This window comes from Nyctereutes procyonoides, unplaced genomic scaffold, assembly GCF_905146905.1.
Source record: "Nyctereutes procyonoides isolate TBG_1078 unplaced genomic scaffold, NYPRO_anot_genome, whole genome shotgun sequence".
Classification (NCBI taxonomy): domain Eukaryota; kingdom Metazoa; phylum Chordata; class Mammalia; order Carnivora; family Canidae; genus Nyctereutes; species Nyctereutes procyonoides.
In genome coordinates, this window is record NW_026575047.1 from 53,673,130 (window position 1) to 53,686,924 (window position 13,795).

The following is a 13,795-nucleotide window of genomic DNA, read 5'->3' on the forward strand; positions in this document are numbered from 1 at the left end:
CCCCAAACCCGAAGGGGCTGCCATCAGCACACGGCACCACCGCAGACCCACGCGGTGAGGCGTTGAGGTTGAGAAGTCAGGCATCCACTTCTCCGTGAACAAACCAGCCACGCAAACAGCTTTTCGTCATGACTTCAGGTTTATTAGTGAGATTAGCGAGTCTTCCTAAGGTCGGCTGCATGCAACACACAGGTCACTCCTTGAATACAGTAATCCTAAAGCTTTAGTTACTGCATGGTAAGGCTTCTTAAGTCACAGTGTATTCTTCAAGGCCTGGGCGAAAGAAAGAGACTTCCAGACAACATGACGTCAGTTAACAATGACCTCTAATGAGCTGAACTAGACTACGTTTCACTTGATCTACACACACTCTAATACTGCTCGCGGTGACGTGACGCCTGGCTCGCCGGCGATCTGAGCTCTCCTCCGGCTGCCTCCGGGGGCGGCAGTTTTCCAGGCTGGGCTGTGGCTCTGGGGGTGGGGGCGCTCGTGTGTGGATGCGTGTGTGCGGACCGAGGTCTGAGACAGAGGGCCGCTGCCCCTTGTCCCTGGGAGGGGGAGCCAGTGGGCCCCAGCCTGGGAAGGGCGGGGGCTCGGTGGCCGGCTGGAGGGGTGCCCACGGAAGGCCAGCCTCCAGCGAGGACAGGAGCAGCAGGTGTGGTGGCAGGTCATCCAACAACCCTAGAGTCTCAAGAAGGGCTGGTCAAAGCAAAAGTCAAAACCGTGATGTTATCTAAATAAATATGGAGTTTTGATGTTGTAGCCATCATCTTTTATTTAACTCAGGAGCGTCTCCCTGCTGGTTAAATACAATCACATGTTCCCGGACTTCACATATAAGTCACAGCCTGGGAGCCGGGCTGCAGCAGCTCCAGCGGCCCTTTCCCCCGAAGCACCCCAGGGTTCCCCCCCACCCCAGGGAAAGGGGCAGAGGGGGACAGTCACTGCCACCACCACCCCCACCACCACCCCCACCCTCGAGCCTGCTGCCCTCGCCGGGCTCCCTTCACGGCCGCTCCCCAAGGCCTCAGGGAGGAAAGATACACTCCACGCCACACACAGGTACAAACACACACCCTTGTCCATCGCAAAGAGGAAACGGGTCAGAATGGGCAAAACATGGGACTGTTCTACAGAGATTGCTTCCTGTGACTCTCCTTTGATGAAGACATACCCCTTTTTATCCAAAACAAAACAAAACAAAAAACAAAAAACAAAAAAAAACAAAACAAAAAAAAAGTGGGTGGTGAGGGCAGGCCCTGCAGAGGAGCCAGTGTCCTTGGGTGGGCCGTGGGGTCAGGGGTCAGGTCCTGGGTCCGGCCTTTCCAGCTCCTCTGAACCCAGGTGGGCTGGGTGGTACAGGCTGGGTGGGCCTAGATGTACAGCGGGGTCTCCTGGCCCGTGAGAAGCCTGAACATGGCAGCAGGCATGGTCTTCATGTGGATCTGTCAACGAGAGACAGGGGCTGAACTGGCTCTCTCTCTCTGGCCTCTCCCGTCCCCATGGTACTGTCAAATCTTTTTTTTTTTTTTTTTTAAATTTTTTTTTTTTATTTATTTATGACAGTCACAGAGAGAGAGAGAGAGAGGCAGAGACACAGGCAGAGGGAGAAGCAGGCTCCATGCACCGGGAGCCTGATGTGGGATTCGATCCCGGGTCTCCAGGATCGCGCCCTGGGCCAAAGACCGGCGCTAAACCACTGCGCCACCCAGGGATCCCCCCCATGGTACTGTCAACCGGAAACAAACGCTGGGCAACCAGGTCGCTCTGGGACCCCCCTGAAGGTTTTCTGTGCAAAGCACCAGCTTTCAAAGTAGAGGAGGAATGACCACACCTCACTGGAGATTCAGGAAGCATTTCCTGACACTGCAGACTCTCGTCTGGCCTCCCCATCTGGGTCTCCTAAGGGTTTACACACGTTCAAGGGCTAGCTTTCCCCTCTGCTCAAGCTGACAGCAGAGGAGCGAAAGATCAGACTTTTAGTTGTGACTACAGCTTGCCACTCGGCTGGGGGCAGGCTGGGGGTGCCCAGGCCTCTGAAGCCCTTCCTGTGAAGCCAGGGAAAGTGAGTGTTCTGGGGTCCAAGAACTGGCTCACTGAGGGCCAGGGATCTCAGCCCCCTCACCCTTTGGGGCTCAGTTAGCATGTGAGCCTTTGGAGCCTGGCCTTACTCCGTGGCGCAAAGGGCCTGGGTCGACAAGCAAGGTGCAAGATGGGCCCCTGGGGGACCGACCTTGTGGGGCCCACCCCCTGTGGCGGCTCTGGGAAGAATCAAACCAGTGAAAGCACAGAGGAGGTGGGCTCTGCTTCAACTCATCTCTTCTTAGTGTCCTGCTCCCAGGATGATGCCAGGACTGAGCCTTGTGGCTCTAGGAGGTCTGGATGGCCTCACCCTCCTGGTGCCCAGTAAGAGGTGGGGGGCATGGTGTGGCTGCCCCTCCTCAGGCAAGCAGGTCTCAGGTGTCGTCTGACCAAACCAGAGAGGTCAGTTGTGCAGATAGTTCTCACAGTGTTACAGGCTCCTTGCCCAGCCCCACTACCAGGATCTGTTTGATCGATTTAGATTTTAGTGCTCCCACCACCCCCAGCATAGCTTTTTCCATCAGGAGAATATTCTGTGTAATTCCTCAATCTGAAACCCACCCAAAAAACCTCAAGTCTTGGTATCAGGGACTAATGTTCCAAATGTGCTCAGAGATGGTGGAAAACGCAGGCAGACACTGCAATCCCCCAGCCACACCTCGGCTGCTTCTGTGCCTCTTTGAATGCCAATTCATCTCAGGTCTGAGAGTTGAAAACGTTTCTCCTCCACCCGATTGGTTTCCTCGTAGATGTGAGGCTGATCACCCCAGCGGGGTGGCCATTTCAAACATCCACTGAGGAAAATTGGATTTTCCTTTCTTTGAAGTCATTTGTAAAAGGAGGCGAAATGTTGCCTACCTGGCACCCCTCTTCTTCTTGAGAACCAGCCATCTGCCACCGCCCACCTACAGGAAAACAGGCCTCCTCCCCCAAGCTGGGAGCTTCACAAAATACAGTGTAGGCCCCCCCAGGAAATGCGATCAAACGCCCCCTCCGAAACAGCACCTACCCACTCACCTAGGCACCAAGCTCCACCTGCAGTGGCTACCACAGAGCCTGAGCCTGTCACTGCTCTGCTCCACCCTTCGGGGTATGAACCCCCTAAACAGCACCTGTGCCCTCTACAAATGGCCCCCACACACACACCTACCTCTGCAGCTGTCTCAGCCTCTCCCAGGAAAACTCTCAGCCCATTTGTCCTGACTCCGGGGGCACACGGCCACGGCCACCCAGACATACTCGTGCTGGGTGAGGCCTCCTTCTGGACCCTGGGTTCTTAGACTCTGAGCACCATACTTCTCACCCCAAATTACCCTGTTTATTTGTGAGCTCCTTGAGGAAAACTGTGCCCTCCCCTCCGATTCTTGTCCACCTCAAGCTGACATCATACTGGTGCCAGAAAGAACTAGAAAAGGAGAAAATTTCAAGGCAGCAAAGCTTTCCTGCTGGCCTTCCACAGCTGACCTGCTCTGCGGGCAGGAAGATGGCAGGAAGCAGGCAGAGGGGCAAACCCTGGACCATAGGCTTGTGCCTGATGAGGTGGGTCCTGTGGAGGGCAGGGCTCCCTGACTGAGCATGCAAGACCTAGTTCCAGAAACCAAGTCAACCACCTTTGCCCTCCTATCTGCTGCACTGAGCCAGAATGAACAGCCAAATGCCTGCGACTCTGCTCATCCTTGTCACAGGCACTCCCTGGGGCAGGAGACACAGCCTTGCCAGCTCAGTTGAGGCCCTGGGCCTCTTGGAGAGGGAGTGACTCACAGAGGTCAAGGTGGGAGCCCAATGACCAGCACAGGCATGTTCCAAGGTCCCAGCAAGGACAGACTCTCCTGAGAAGGTAGGTTTTTCTGGGAAGGGGACCAGCGGCTTTCCCAAGAGCCTCATATACCGCCCCCTCTTCAGGGGCATAGATATTGGTCTTGGAAATGTAGGGCCCAGATGGCCCTAGGCTCCAGTTCTGACTCCAGCAAGGGGACAACGGAGTGTGGCCTTACCTCTCCAACGGAGTTAGAAAGAGCCTGCACTATCTTCTCATGGGCTGTGGCCACCACACTCTGCCCGTTGATCTCAATGATGCGGTGGCCGACTCGGACGCCTCCTCGCTCTGCGATGCCCCCTCGCATGAGGCTGCAGATCTAAGCAGACACATGTCAGGTCAGCACACAGGTCTCCCCTCACCCCAGGTGGAAGGCAGGGATGTTAATCACGCAGAGGGAGAAGCCCACAGGACAAGTGCTTCTACATGCAATCTGCTGACTGACGGGGACATTTATAATGTGGAAGAGGTTAAAAAACCCAAGTCGACAGCATGGCCAGTGGGAGAACCCTGTAGGCCCTGGGTGGATCTGCCTCCCTCCTACCCCCCAGCCATTCAGAGCCTCTGTTCCTGTGTCAGGGGAGTGTGGAGGGCTGGTGGTGGACACAGCTGAAGCACATCCTAGAAGATTCTCCACCAGCTACATTCTGCTCCTCTTAGAGGTAAAAAAGTCATTGTTCCCATCTCACAAAGAGATGATGAATTCATGAGCCAACCAATGCAAAGAGTTTGGGGAAATGACAAAGAAGGCCTAAGTTTTTGATATCCGCCCCCTTGTGGGATTCCCTAAAGATCATGGCATTAGAAAGCTGGCCACCTGCCCAGACCACGGGGAGATGGAGACCCAGAGGGGGTTTGAACTGCTGAGAACTGCTGGCTCAGGGGGAGGATGTGGGCCAGCTGTACCCCGATGGCCCTGCAGGAGGAACGCTGAAGTCCTGGAGATGTGGCAGTGGAGGGAGTAGAGGGGACACAGGGTCCCTCCCCACCACACTGCTGCCCAGGACCCAGTGCAAGGGTGGAAGCAGGTCCCACAGCAGGGACCCCTGGGCTGTGGTTTCCTGCAGCCTCCACTGCTGGAGGTCTCTCCCGTCTGCTCCCCACCCCCCGGCACCTGACCCCAGATGCCTTTTCCTCAGCCTCTGCTCAGCAGCCCTGGAAGGCTGCACCCCACCAGCCATGCTTGAGAGCAGGGAAGGCCCAGCCCAGAGCCAGTCAGGAGAAGGCCCACCCAGGAACCAGCCCACATCATCTAAAGGCCTCACTGAATTCATGGTGGCCTCTGTGCTTACGGTTTCCTCAATCCAGAAACATTACCAATACAGCTCTTGTCTCAGTGAGGATTTGGTCACTTTTTAAGGCATCTTCACACTTGAAAAGGCAGGGGACCCCAACAGAATCAGGAAGGGTTATTCTGATCAGCACCTGAAGAGGTCAAGGGTTGGCCTACCTACAAGTAGAAATAACACGCAGGACCAGCCAAGCCCTTCCTCCCACCTCACTGTTCTCATTCCATGGCAAGGCTCTACATTATCCAGGACTCTGCCTTGTGGTGAACACCCTCCTGCCCTCACCCCAGCAACCCCTGCCTGTGTCAGAGCCACCCCTGATCCCACCATGGTCAGGCCTGCTCATTAAGCTGGGGCCTCTGATTGCCAAGGCTGCTGGAGGATGACTCTCCCCTTAGATGGGACAGCCCTGCCCCCCACTCCCCACCCCACTTCTCTCCCTCAGATCCTGGCATGGCAAGTTTTTAAGGCTGAGACAGGCTTAGAAGGCCACTGGCCACAGGCTGACCTTGGCACCACATGCAGGATCCCATCTGTCATGTGTTCTGTGGATCTTGCCTTGTCACTGATGCCACAGGCCTTTCTAAACCAACCATGTGGGTCCCTCCCTGTCCTCAGGGTCTCTGTCTTTCTGGTAGAACACATATACACAGACTGATGTCATGGTTCCACACCACTACTGCCCAGCCAACTGGACTCCCGCGGCAGAGCTGATCACAGTCCTAAACCTGAGCCCTTGAGTCGGACAGGGCTCAACCAGGAGGTAGGCAGAGAAAGAGAAGACGATGGCCCCAATTCTCCATACATGAATTAAGGAGTAACTTCTAGTTTTTATCTCCCCTCAGATGATGTAAGGGCATTTTTGTGTCTGCTGTAACTGGGTCTGTGAAGATCCTGAGGAGGGTGCTTCAGGATGACCTGGCTCACTTCCTGGCCTGACCAAGTGCCAGAAGCTGGCACACTCCACAGAAGGAGCAATCTTGGTTACACCCCTGGTGGCACCTTCCTCCCTAGCAATGGAGATTCAGGGAAAGAAAGTGAAGAGGGAATGGGAGACAATGGCTTTGCACCTTTAGAGGGAATTGGCAGGAGCATGGACCTGGACCCTGGCAGGAGACTCCAGCTGGAATCCAGGGGGCAGGCAGGGGAAGAGGAAAGAAGAGGAGCAGGACATACCGATGAGAAAGCCATGTGCATGTGCACACGAGTACACATACACACACACGCAGGCCCTGGCCTTCCCAAATGATGCATGTCCACAGGAACCAGGGTGTATTCCTATTTCAGGGGGTACATTTCTGCGGGGGGAAGGCTGGTGTCTCCCAGCGGGAGACATCTTGATTTCTTGAATGGTGTTGTGGAAAGAGAGAGGAAGGATCCATTTAGAAATAGTGCTAACTGGGTCATCCGGGACCCGGCTGCAAACTAATGCCTTGTGCTTTGGGTGTAATGAAGCTGAAAATGGAAAAAGCAGTTGTGCAAGACAAACTCAGATGCCAGCAAACTTTTCCAGGAGATTCAGGGGAACTTGGTCCCGTGGGACACCCTCACTGGTAGGCACAGCAATCCCTGCAGTCTTAGGGAGGAGAGAAACTGGCAGGCCCACCACCAAAGCCATGATCAGGGCCCCGTGTACACTTACAGGAGTAATGCTCTGAGCCCTAAATACAGACTTTTCGGCCTCTGCACCGCTCACAAATGCTGCCAAGTCTATGCACACCCTCGCCCATCTGCACACAGGGCCAGGGTAACAACCTGATGATGGGCAATGGGAGTGTGGGCATGCTCTTCATGACAGCTGGCCTCAGGCACAATCAATCCCTGCTCTGCACCTTCCCAGCTGGGAGCCTGGGGGCAAGTTATGTGACCTCCCTGCTCCTTAGTCCTCCATGAAATGGTAACAGAACATGGTCCCTAACTGGACCAGCCTGGCAGACACCAGCTGCACAGGGATACCCTAGGTTTGTGGGAAGAGCTTACCCATGGGGTGGCCTTCATTTCTTGGTTCCTAGAATGGATCACCCCAGACAGATGGACCAGGGGGCCTCAGAGCATGTGCAATAATGAAACTAGACAGACTGTTCACAGCAGCAGGATTCACAATAATCAAGAGGTGGAGGCAACCCAATGTCCACTGATGGATGAACGGATTCACGAAATGTGGTCTAGTCACACACGGGAGTATTAGCCCTGAAAAGGAATGAAATTCTGGCACAGGCTACAAGGTGGATAAGCCTTGAGGGCATCATGCTGGGAGTTAACTAACCCAGTCACCAAAGGGCAGGTACTGTCTGATTCTACTTATCTCTACAAGGTACCTAGAAAAGTCAAGTTCATGAGACAGCAGGTACAACGGGGGCTGCCAGAAGCTGGGCTTAGGAGAGAGGAATGGGGAGTCAGTTTGTATGGGTACAGAGTTCCCCTTTTGCACCATGAAGACTTCTTGAGACTGGTTGCACAACAGTGTACTGAACACTTGAAAATGGCTAAGATGGTAAATGTTAATCGATTTTACCACAATTCAAACAAACAAAAGAAAAAACAGATGTCCAAGTCGAGAGCTGGGGCTGAAAGAAAAGGGGGTGGGTAAGGCTGATTCCAGAACATAATACAGCTTCTTAGCCACATGGGGCCTCTCATTTTGGAGAAAAGACAGGTTGTGCCAAGCTCCAGGAGGAGGCCAGCACCAGTGCTAGCACCTTTCCTGTGCACACACCCATGTATACACACAGACGTGAATGTACACTCTGACAGGTGTGCAGAGGACACTTCCCTTTCACGTGACAGCACCCCAATCTCCTTCAACGCCCCGGTGCTGGGACTTCTCTCATCTAAGCACTTATCCTGCACAGTAACAGCTGCCGCCCGCCACAGCAAAGCCTTCTGTAGTAATCACGCAGAAAACCACCGTGGGTGTGCACAGGAGCTAACTAATGCCATTTCCTAGCCAGGCATCCCGTCACCACCCACCCCTGCTGTGGTCAGGTGGTGTGGAGGTGGAGGGGCTCCTGCACTGCAGCCTATTTTGCTTGGAGGACACAGGCTGCCTTGTGGCTGCCCCAGGCCAGCTAGGGGCTTGGTGGGGGGGACTCCAGGTGGGGCTTGGTGAGGGGAGAAGGGACCTCTGAGAGCCTCGCTGGCACTGGGGACCAGGAGGCCAGAGGTCATGAAAGAGGTGCCAGCCTGGGGAGAGCTCCACCACTGCAAGGCAGCAGGAGACCACAGAGGAAGGGACGGTCACCAGGCCAGGCCCCTCTGGAGAGGCAGGGTGGGCTAGAAGCCCAGGTCCAATCTGATCATGCTGTGAGAGGCAAAGCCTGGCTCTTCTGTCCTCAGAGCAAGCTCTTGGTCAGGAAGAGCCAGCATCCTCAGGCCTCCTGAACGTTCTCCCAAACATACTCCTCCAACAAGGCCTCAGCTGAGCAAGGGAGCCTGTGGCATTCATCAACCACCACGGATGATGGGACATGGCCTGAGCAGTGCTGGTGGTGGCAGCTGTCTGAGTAGAAGGGCCTCTGAGTGTCTGGGTGGGGGTGGGGGGTGCTGAACCTGGACAGCCAGCTCCTACACCCACACCTGCCCATGGCATAGGTGTGCTACTCATGGAGCAGGTGCAGGAAGACACTGCAAGCACTGCTGACCTGAGGGTCACTGCTGCAAGGTCAGGAGGAGATGTGGGGCTGATTTGTACAGCCGCCTGCAGCCCATTTCCCAGGTCATGACAGGAGAAAACCATGCAGATTCACTTGCTTTATCTAAAACCCTCCCTGGTACTCTGAGGGCAAGCTGCCACATACTCGGAAGGAAGTCCTCATGAGCCACCACACCCCCACCTCTCTGGCCTCAGCCACCCCACTGCTTCTCATCCTCAGTGTCGCCCCCAGGCACCGAGCTTCACACACACCCTGGACTCAGCCCCTGGAGCAGTGGCCAACGTGGCAAGAAGGGGACAGCACTCTTGTCTGTGCATCTGTGACTGGGATGGGCGGCCCTGGCAACGCTGTCCTCAGCACTGGGGGTGATCTTCCCCCCAGCTCCAAGACTCCCAGAGCCTAGATCTGCTGCTACCTCTAGCCCCACACCTCCCAAACCTCAGAGAAGCCCTCTGCCCTCCTCACTGCCCTCGGCCTCCCAGCCACCCACATGGATGTGGCGTGCCCCTCCCCCCGTGCAGAGACCACCTCCTCCACCTCCCCAGGACAGCCCCCCCACCAGTCACCCTGCCTTCTTCCCGGCTGCCTCCCCTCCCCACCTCTGAGAAGGAAGGCTCACGCTTCACCTCAAACCCCCCCACCTGTCCTCACCACTGCATCTGCTTCCTCTCCCATTTGCCTTGATTTAGCCCCAATCAAACACAAACCAGAGCCTGGACCCTTTCTTGTCTCTTCTTGCCCCCAGCCCTCTGCCCCCTGCCTTCTCTCCTATAGTCCCAGATGGCCTTGCTAGCTGTGTGACCCGGGGCAAGTTACTAAATCTCTCTGTGTGGCAGCTGCCTCCTCACTAGGACCCACGCTCCTCTTCGTGCCGGTGTAATTACACAAGCTGAAGAGACGAAGGTGTTTAGGGAGGGGGCGGCCATCAGGCTTCTCCTGGGCTCACAGTCCCCAAGAACAGGCAGTCCTCCTAGCCACCACCCAGGAGCCTGGGAGGGAGGCATTTCTGGAGCAGGACGGCTCCCAGGCAGGCCCCATGTGAGGGCTTGCCATGTCAGTGGCAGGTCAGAGGCCTCTGTCAGCCCCTCCCTGAGCAGGGGACCTCTACACAGTGCTCACAGCGGGTGCAGGCAGAGACCCTGGGGGTGGTTTGGCAGAGCCGTTAGGGCAGCTTCTTGTGCCCAGGGCACCCACATATACAGAGGAGCTGGCAGGGCAGGGCCAGGCCAGACCACCAGCTGTCCACCTCCTGGGACAGATGTACTGACCTGGACAGAAGTCCCAAAGAGGATGCAGATGACCCCTTGCCTGGGTGCAAGTACCAAGGGGCCTATCTCCTCTGCAGAATCTGTGCCTCAGGGGGCCTTCTTTAAATGCCTTGGTTTACTTTATGGATTTTCTTAGTTAATCTTCATAACCACATTTTAAGGAGAGTCCAGAGAGGTTAAGTGACCTGCCCAGGGTCACACAGCTATGGCCAACTGGTCACACTGGCTAAATGCCCTCATACCCCTTCCCTCTTTGTCATGGGCACCAGATGGCCATCTTCCCAGCCTGCCCTGTGTTTTGTGGGGCATGTGACTGAGCTCTGTCTGGCCAGTGAGATTTGGCCAGAAATGGTCACATCTATGTCCCTATGTCCCTATGTCCCTATGTCCCTATCTTTCTCCAGCTGCCAGCCAGACACAGAGCAGCCAGTGGGGGGCCTCCAAACCCCAGCTGAGGACATGCCTGGGCCCCTGAGTGGCCCTGTGGAGCAAAGGCCCCTGCCACAGTGGGAAAAACCCACTGAATGAGAAACCAATTCTTTGTATGCTGAGATTCGGAGAATATTAGGTATAGCGGCAAGGGTGCACTAACATGAGAAGGATGGAAATGGCCCTGTGACTCTCCCAGCTCCATGTACCTCTCTATACTTCTGCACCAGAGAGCAACAGGGATAATTCTGACTCATTTGTAGTTGTCTTTCTAGAATGTTCTCCCATTGTGTTTCCTCTCTGCTCATGGGCAGGCTTATACATATCCCCACCCCTTACCTAACACTACTCCCACCTACTGTACAATCTCTTCCTCAGTTCTTTATTACTCAAGGCTGGCCTAAGCAATCTGGAAATGACTGGACTTGCCTCTTCTGTCCTTCATCTGTGGCCATGTTTTTACCTGCTGGGACCTTTGCACAAGGAAACACCAAGAAACAGATTCATTCATTCCAGCAAAAACTCAGTCAAAGAAAAGGCAAGAACTCTGAATGAAGAGCTTTGGCCTGAGGAACAGGCACAGATGTTTGAGCAGACCACGGCTCACTCAAGCCCAGAATCACCTCCTCCTGGAAGCCCTCCCACTTCCTCAGTGCCTGACACAGTGCAAGCACTTCACACATGGCTCTGAATGGGTGAATGAATGAGTGAATATCTGTTTGTTGAACACAGAGAGTTGGATGTTGCCATTGGCTGGATGTGTCCAGATTGCAGTAGGTGGAAAAACCTGCCTCTCCTCCAAGGCAGGTGTTTGCTGGTAATAGACATCACAGGGACATTCCCTGGCTGCATGCCAGCCCTCCCTCTTACCCAGGCCCGCACCAGGAGCTGCCAAAAGCTCCTGTCTGGTGTGGCCTGGCTACTGGCAGCTGTGCCCACCAGCTGGGGCCCATGCCTACAGACAGAAGGGGCCTAGGGAGCAGGGTGGTTGGAGAGCTGCCACCCCCAGCCCCCTGCATTCAGGCCCACGCATGCACAGTGGAGGTGGCCAAGGCGGAGAGGGCAGACTCACGATCCCGTTCTGTACGCTGAAGCCCAGTTGGTACTTGAGGTCGGGCCGCTTGATGAGGACTGTGGTGACAGGTGGACAGCTGACGATGTTGAGCTTCACCTGAGTCTGGTTCTTCAGACCCTGCAGAATGGGGCAGGGGCCACGGGAGCCTTAGATGCCACCTTTGAGCAGGCTCTCATAGGCCCAGACCGAGGCTGCACCGGCAGGCAGGGTGGAGGCCCTGAGTGCAGGGGAATGAGTCTGGCAGGTCAGCTGCCTCTCGGCTTCCACGATCCTCCATGTGACCCAGAGATTGCCAGCTCCAGCAGGTGGGAGCCAGCACCATGGCCCACTATGCTCTGGTGTGCTGTCGGACCCAGGTGAAAACAGGCTATTCCTAGAGCCAGAGGGGCCAAGCCAGCACACTATGGTGTATGACCAATGGGACGGCAGCAGGGTCACCCTCACAGGGTCATGGGAGGGGTCATCCCTGCGTTGAATGCAGGAGGAGCACCTTGTTTGGAAGGACCGTGGGGGAGCCCTCCTCAAAACAAAACATGTCAATGGCGGGGGGGGGGGGACAGGGAGTGAGGGGTTCAGTGACAATCTGTAAGCAGGAGGGTCTATTGTCCATAGAGAGACTAGCCAGCTGGAGCCAAGGGCCACCTCAGGCCCTGGGGAGGCTGTGACTGTCAGTAGGTGCCTCAGGCCACGGTTGTGAGATTAGGTCCCGAGGAGGAGGGGGCAAGGGGCTCTAGTTCCATCTTGTTCCTCTGGCCCATCAGAGCCTGGGTGACCAAGTGCCCTAGGCACTTCAGCCCTCGGAGGGAGGCTCCTGGCAGACCAAGCCTCTGGTTCTACAGGCTAAGCCCTTTGCCTCGTCTACCCTCTCTCTGCCCAGGTGCTCACCCATCAGGCAGATGCTCTGCTGGGCTGGCGCTGAGAGCTGGCTCATGGGATGCTATGGCCCCAAGAATGCCTTTCACTTCTCAAGCAGACAAGGGCGGACACAAGTGTGTCCTCTAGCACCGAGACCACAGTGGGTGAGGAGGGAACAAGCCACAGAGGGCTGGGGACAGATGGCAGACAGAAGGCCTCAGGACTATCCACAAGCAGACAGAGCACGCTGTCTGGAGACCCTGGACAGAGCAAAGGCACTGTTGTGCTAGGCCTCCCGAATGGCGTCTCTGATCTTAGTGCCCTAAGGCTCTTCTAGACCTGGAACAACCAGGTGTGAAGATCCCCCACCCTGCTCCCAGCAGGGACCAGCAGCTCAGTATCTCCCAAAGCTGCAAGCTCAGGGGTCACACGGTCAGAGCAGCCTCCCTGCTCTCAGACCCATGCAGGGTGACCAACCCTCCTGGTGTGCCCAGAAGTAGAACCCTCAGGGGCTAACCTGGGAAAGTCCCATGTGAACCGGGTCACCTTGCACCTGCGCATCTGTGTCACTCGGAACTAACATTTGTGAAACCCCCAAAGGCAGCCCAGGGCCTTCTCTGACTGCGGTGCTACGGTACAGTCTTGGGTCTCTCTGGACCCGTTTCCTCATGTGTCAAGGGGGAAAAGACAATGCGGCAAGAATAAAAGTAGGCAGGGGCCCTGTGTGCGTACCTTTATGATGCCCTGGCAGGTGGCGAGGGGCAGCCCCACCAGGCTGGTGCCATTGATGGACATGATCTGGTCCCCAATGCTCAGCTTCCCTGAGCGGGCCGCCGGGCCACCATTCATCATGTTCGCCAGGATCACCGTGGGCAGGATGGAACCCCAGCCTGACTCCACCACCACCACGCCCAGGATCTCGCCCTTGTGCTTCTCCAACTGCAGCTGCAAGGAAATGAGCAGTGAAGGGTGCCCGTGATAGGGGCCTGGACACCGGCGCGCCTACCCCCGGCCTCGCCCAGCTCTGGCTCCAAGCCCTCGAACTCCCTCCCATCCACGCCTGGCAGGGACACCCCCAGGCCCAAGCGTGGCTCCCGCATCCTGTCTCCTGCTCTGCTCACCTCCCACAACCCACGGAAGCGAGAAGAGTGTTAGATTCCAGGGCTCAATTCTGCCCCCAGCTCCTGCTCATATCTAGAAAAGGTCTACCTTCTGTCCACCCCAAGGGACACTCTCTCAGAAAGCTGCCTGTCATTCATTCAGCAAGAAGCCAGGATCATTCATTCATTCATTCATTCATTCATTCATTCATTCAACAAGCAGTCTGA

The 13,795-nt window shown here is 55.9% G+C and overlaps 1 protein-coding gene across 3 annotated transcripts in view; it reads right to left on the reverse strand.

The window, feature by feature from the left end:
* Positions 1-952: 952 nt before the first annotated feature.
* APBA2 (amyloid beta precursor protein binding family A member 2) overlaps positions 953-13,795 on the reverse strand; it is a 245,534-nt gene continuing 232,691 nt past the window's right edge. For all 3 annotated transcript variants that reach the window (XM_055326656.1, XM_055326655.1, XM_055326657.1), the window contains 4 exons: positions 13,200-13,412; positions 11,610-11,729; positions 4,077-4,217; positions 953-1,445 (listed from right to left, as the gene is read on the reverse strand). In XM_055326656.1, the coding sequence (XP_055182631.1) occupies positions 1,374-1,445; positions 4,077-4,217; positions 11,610-11,729; positions 13,200-13,412 (546 nt within the window). In that variant the 3' untranslated portion in view covers positions 953-1,373. The remainder of the gene's footprint in view (positions 1,446-4,076; positions 4,218-11,609; positions 11,730-13,199; positions 13,413-13,795) is intronic.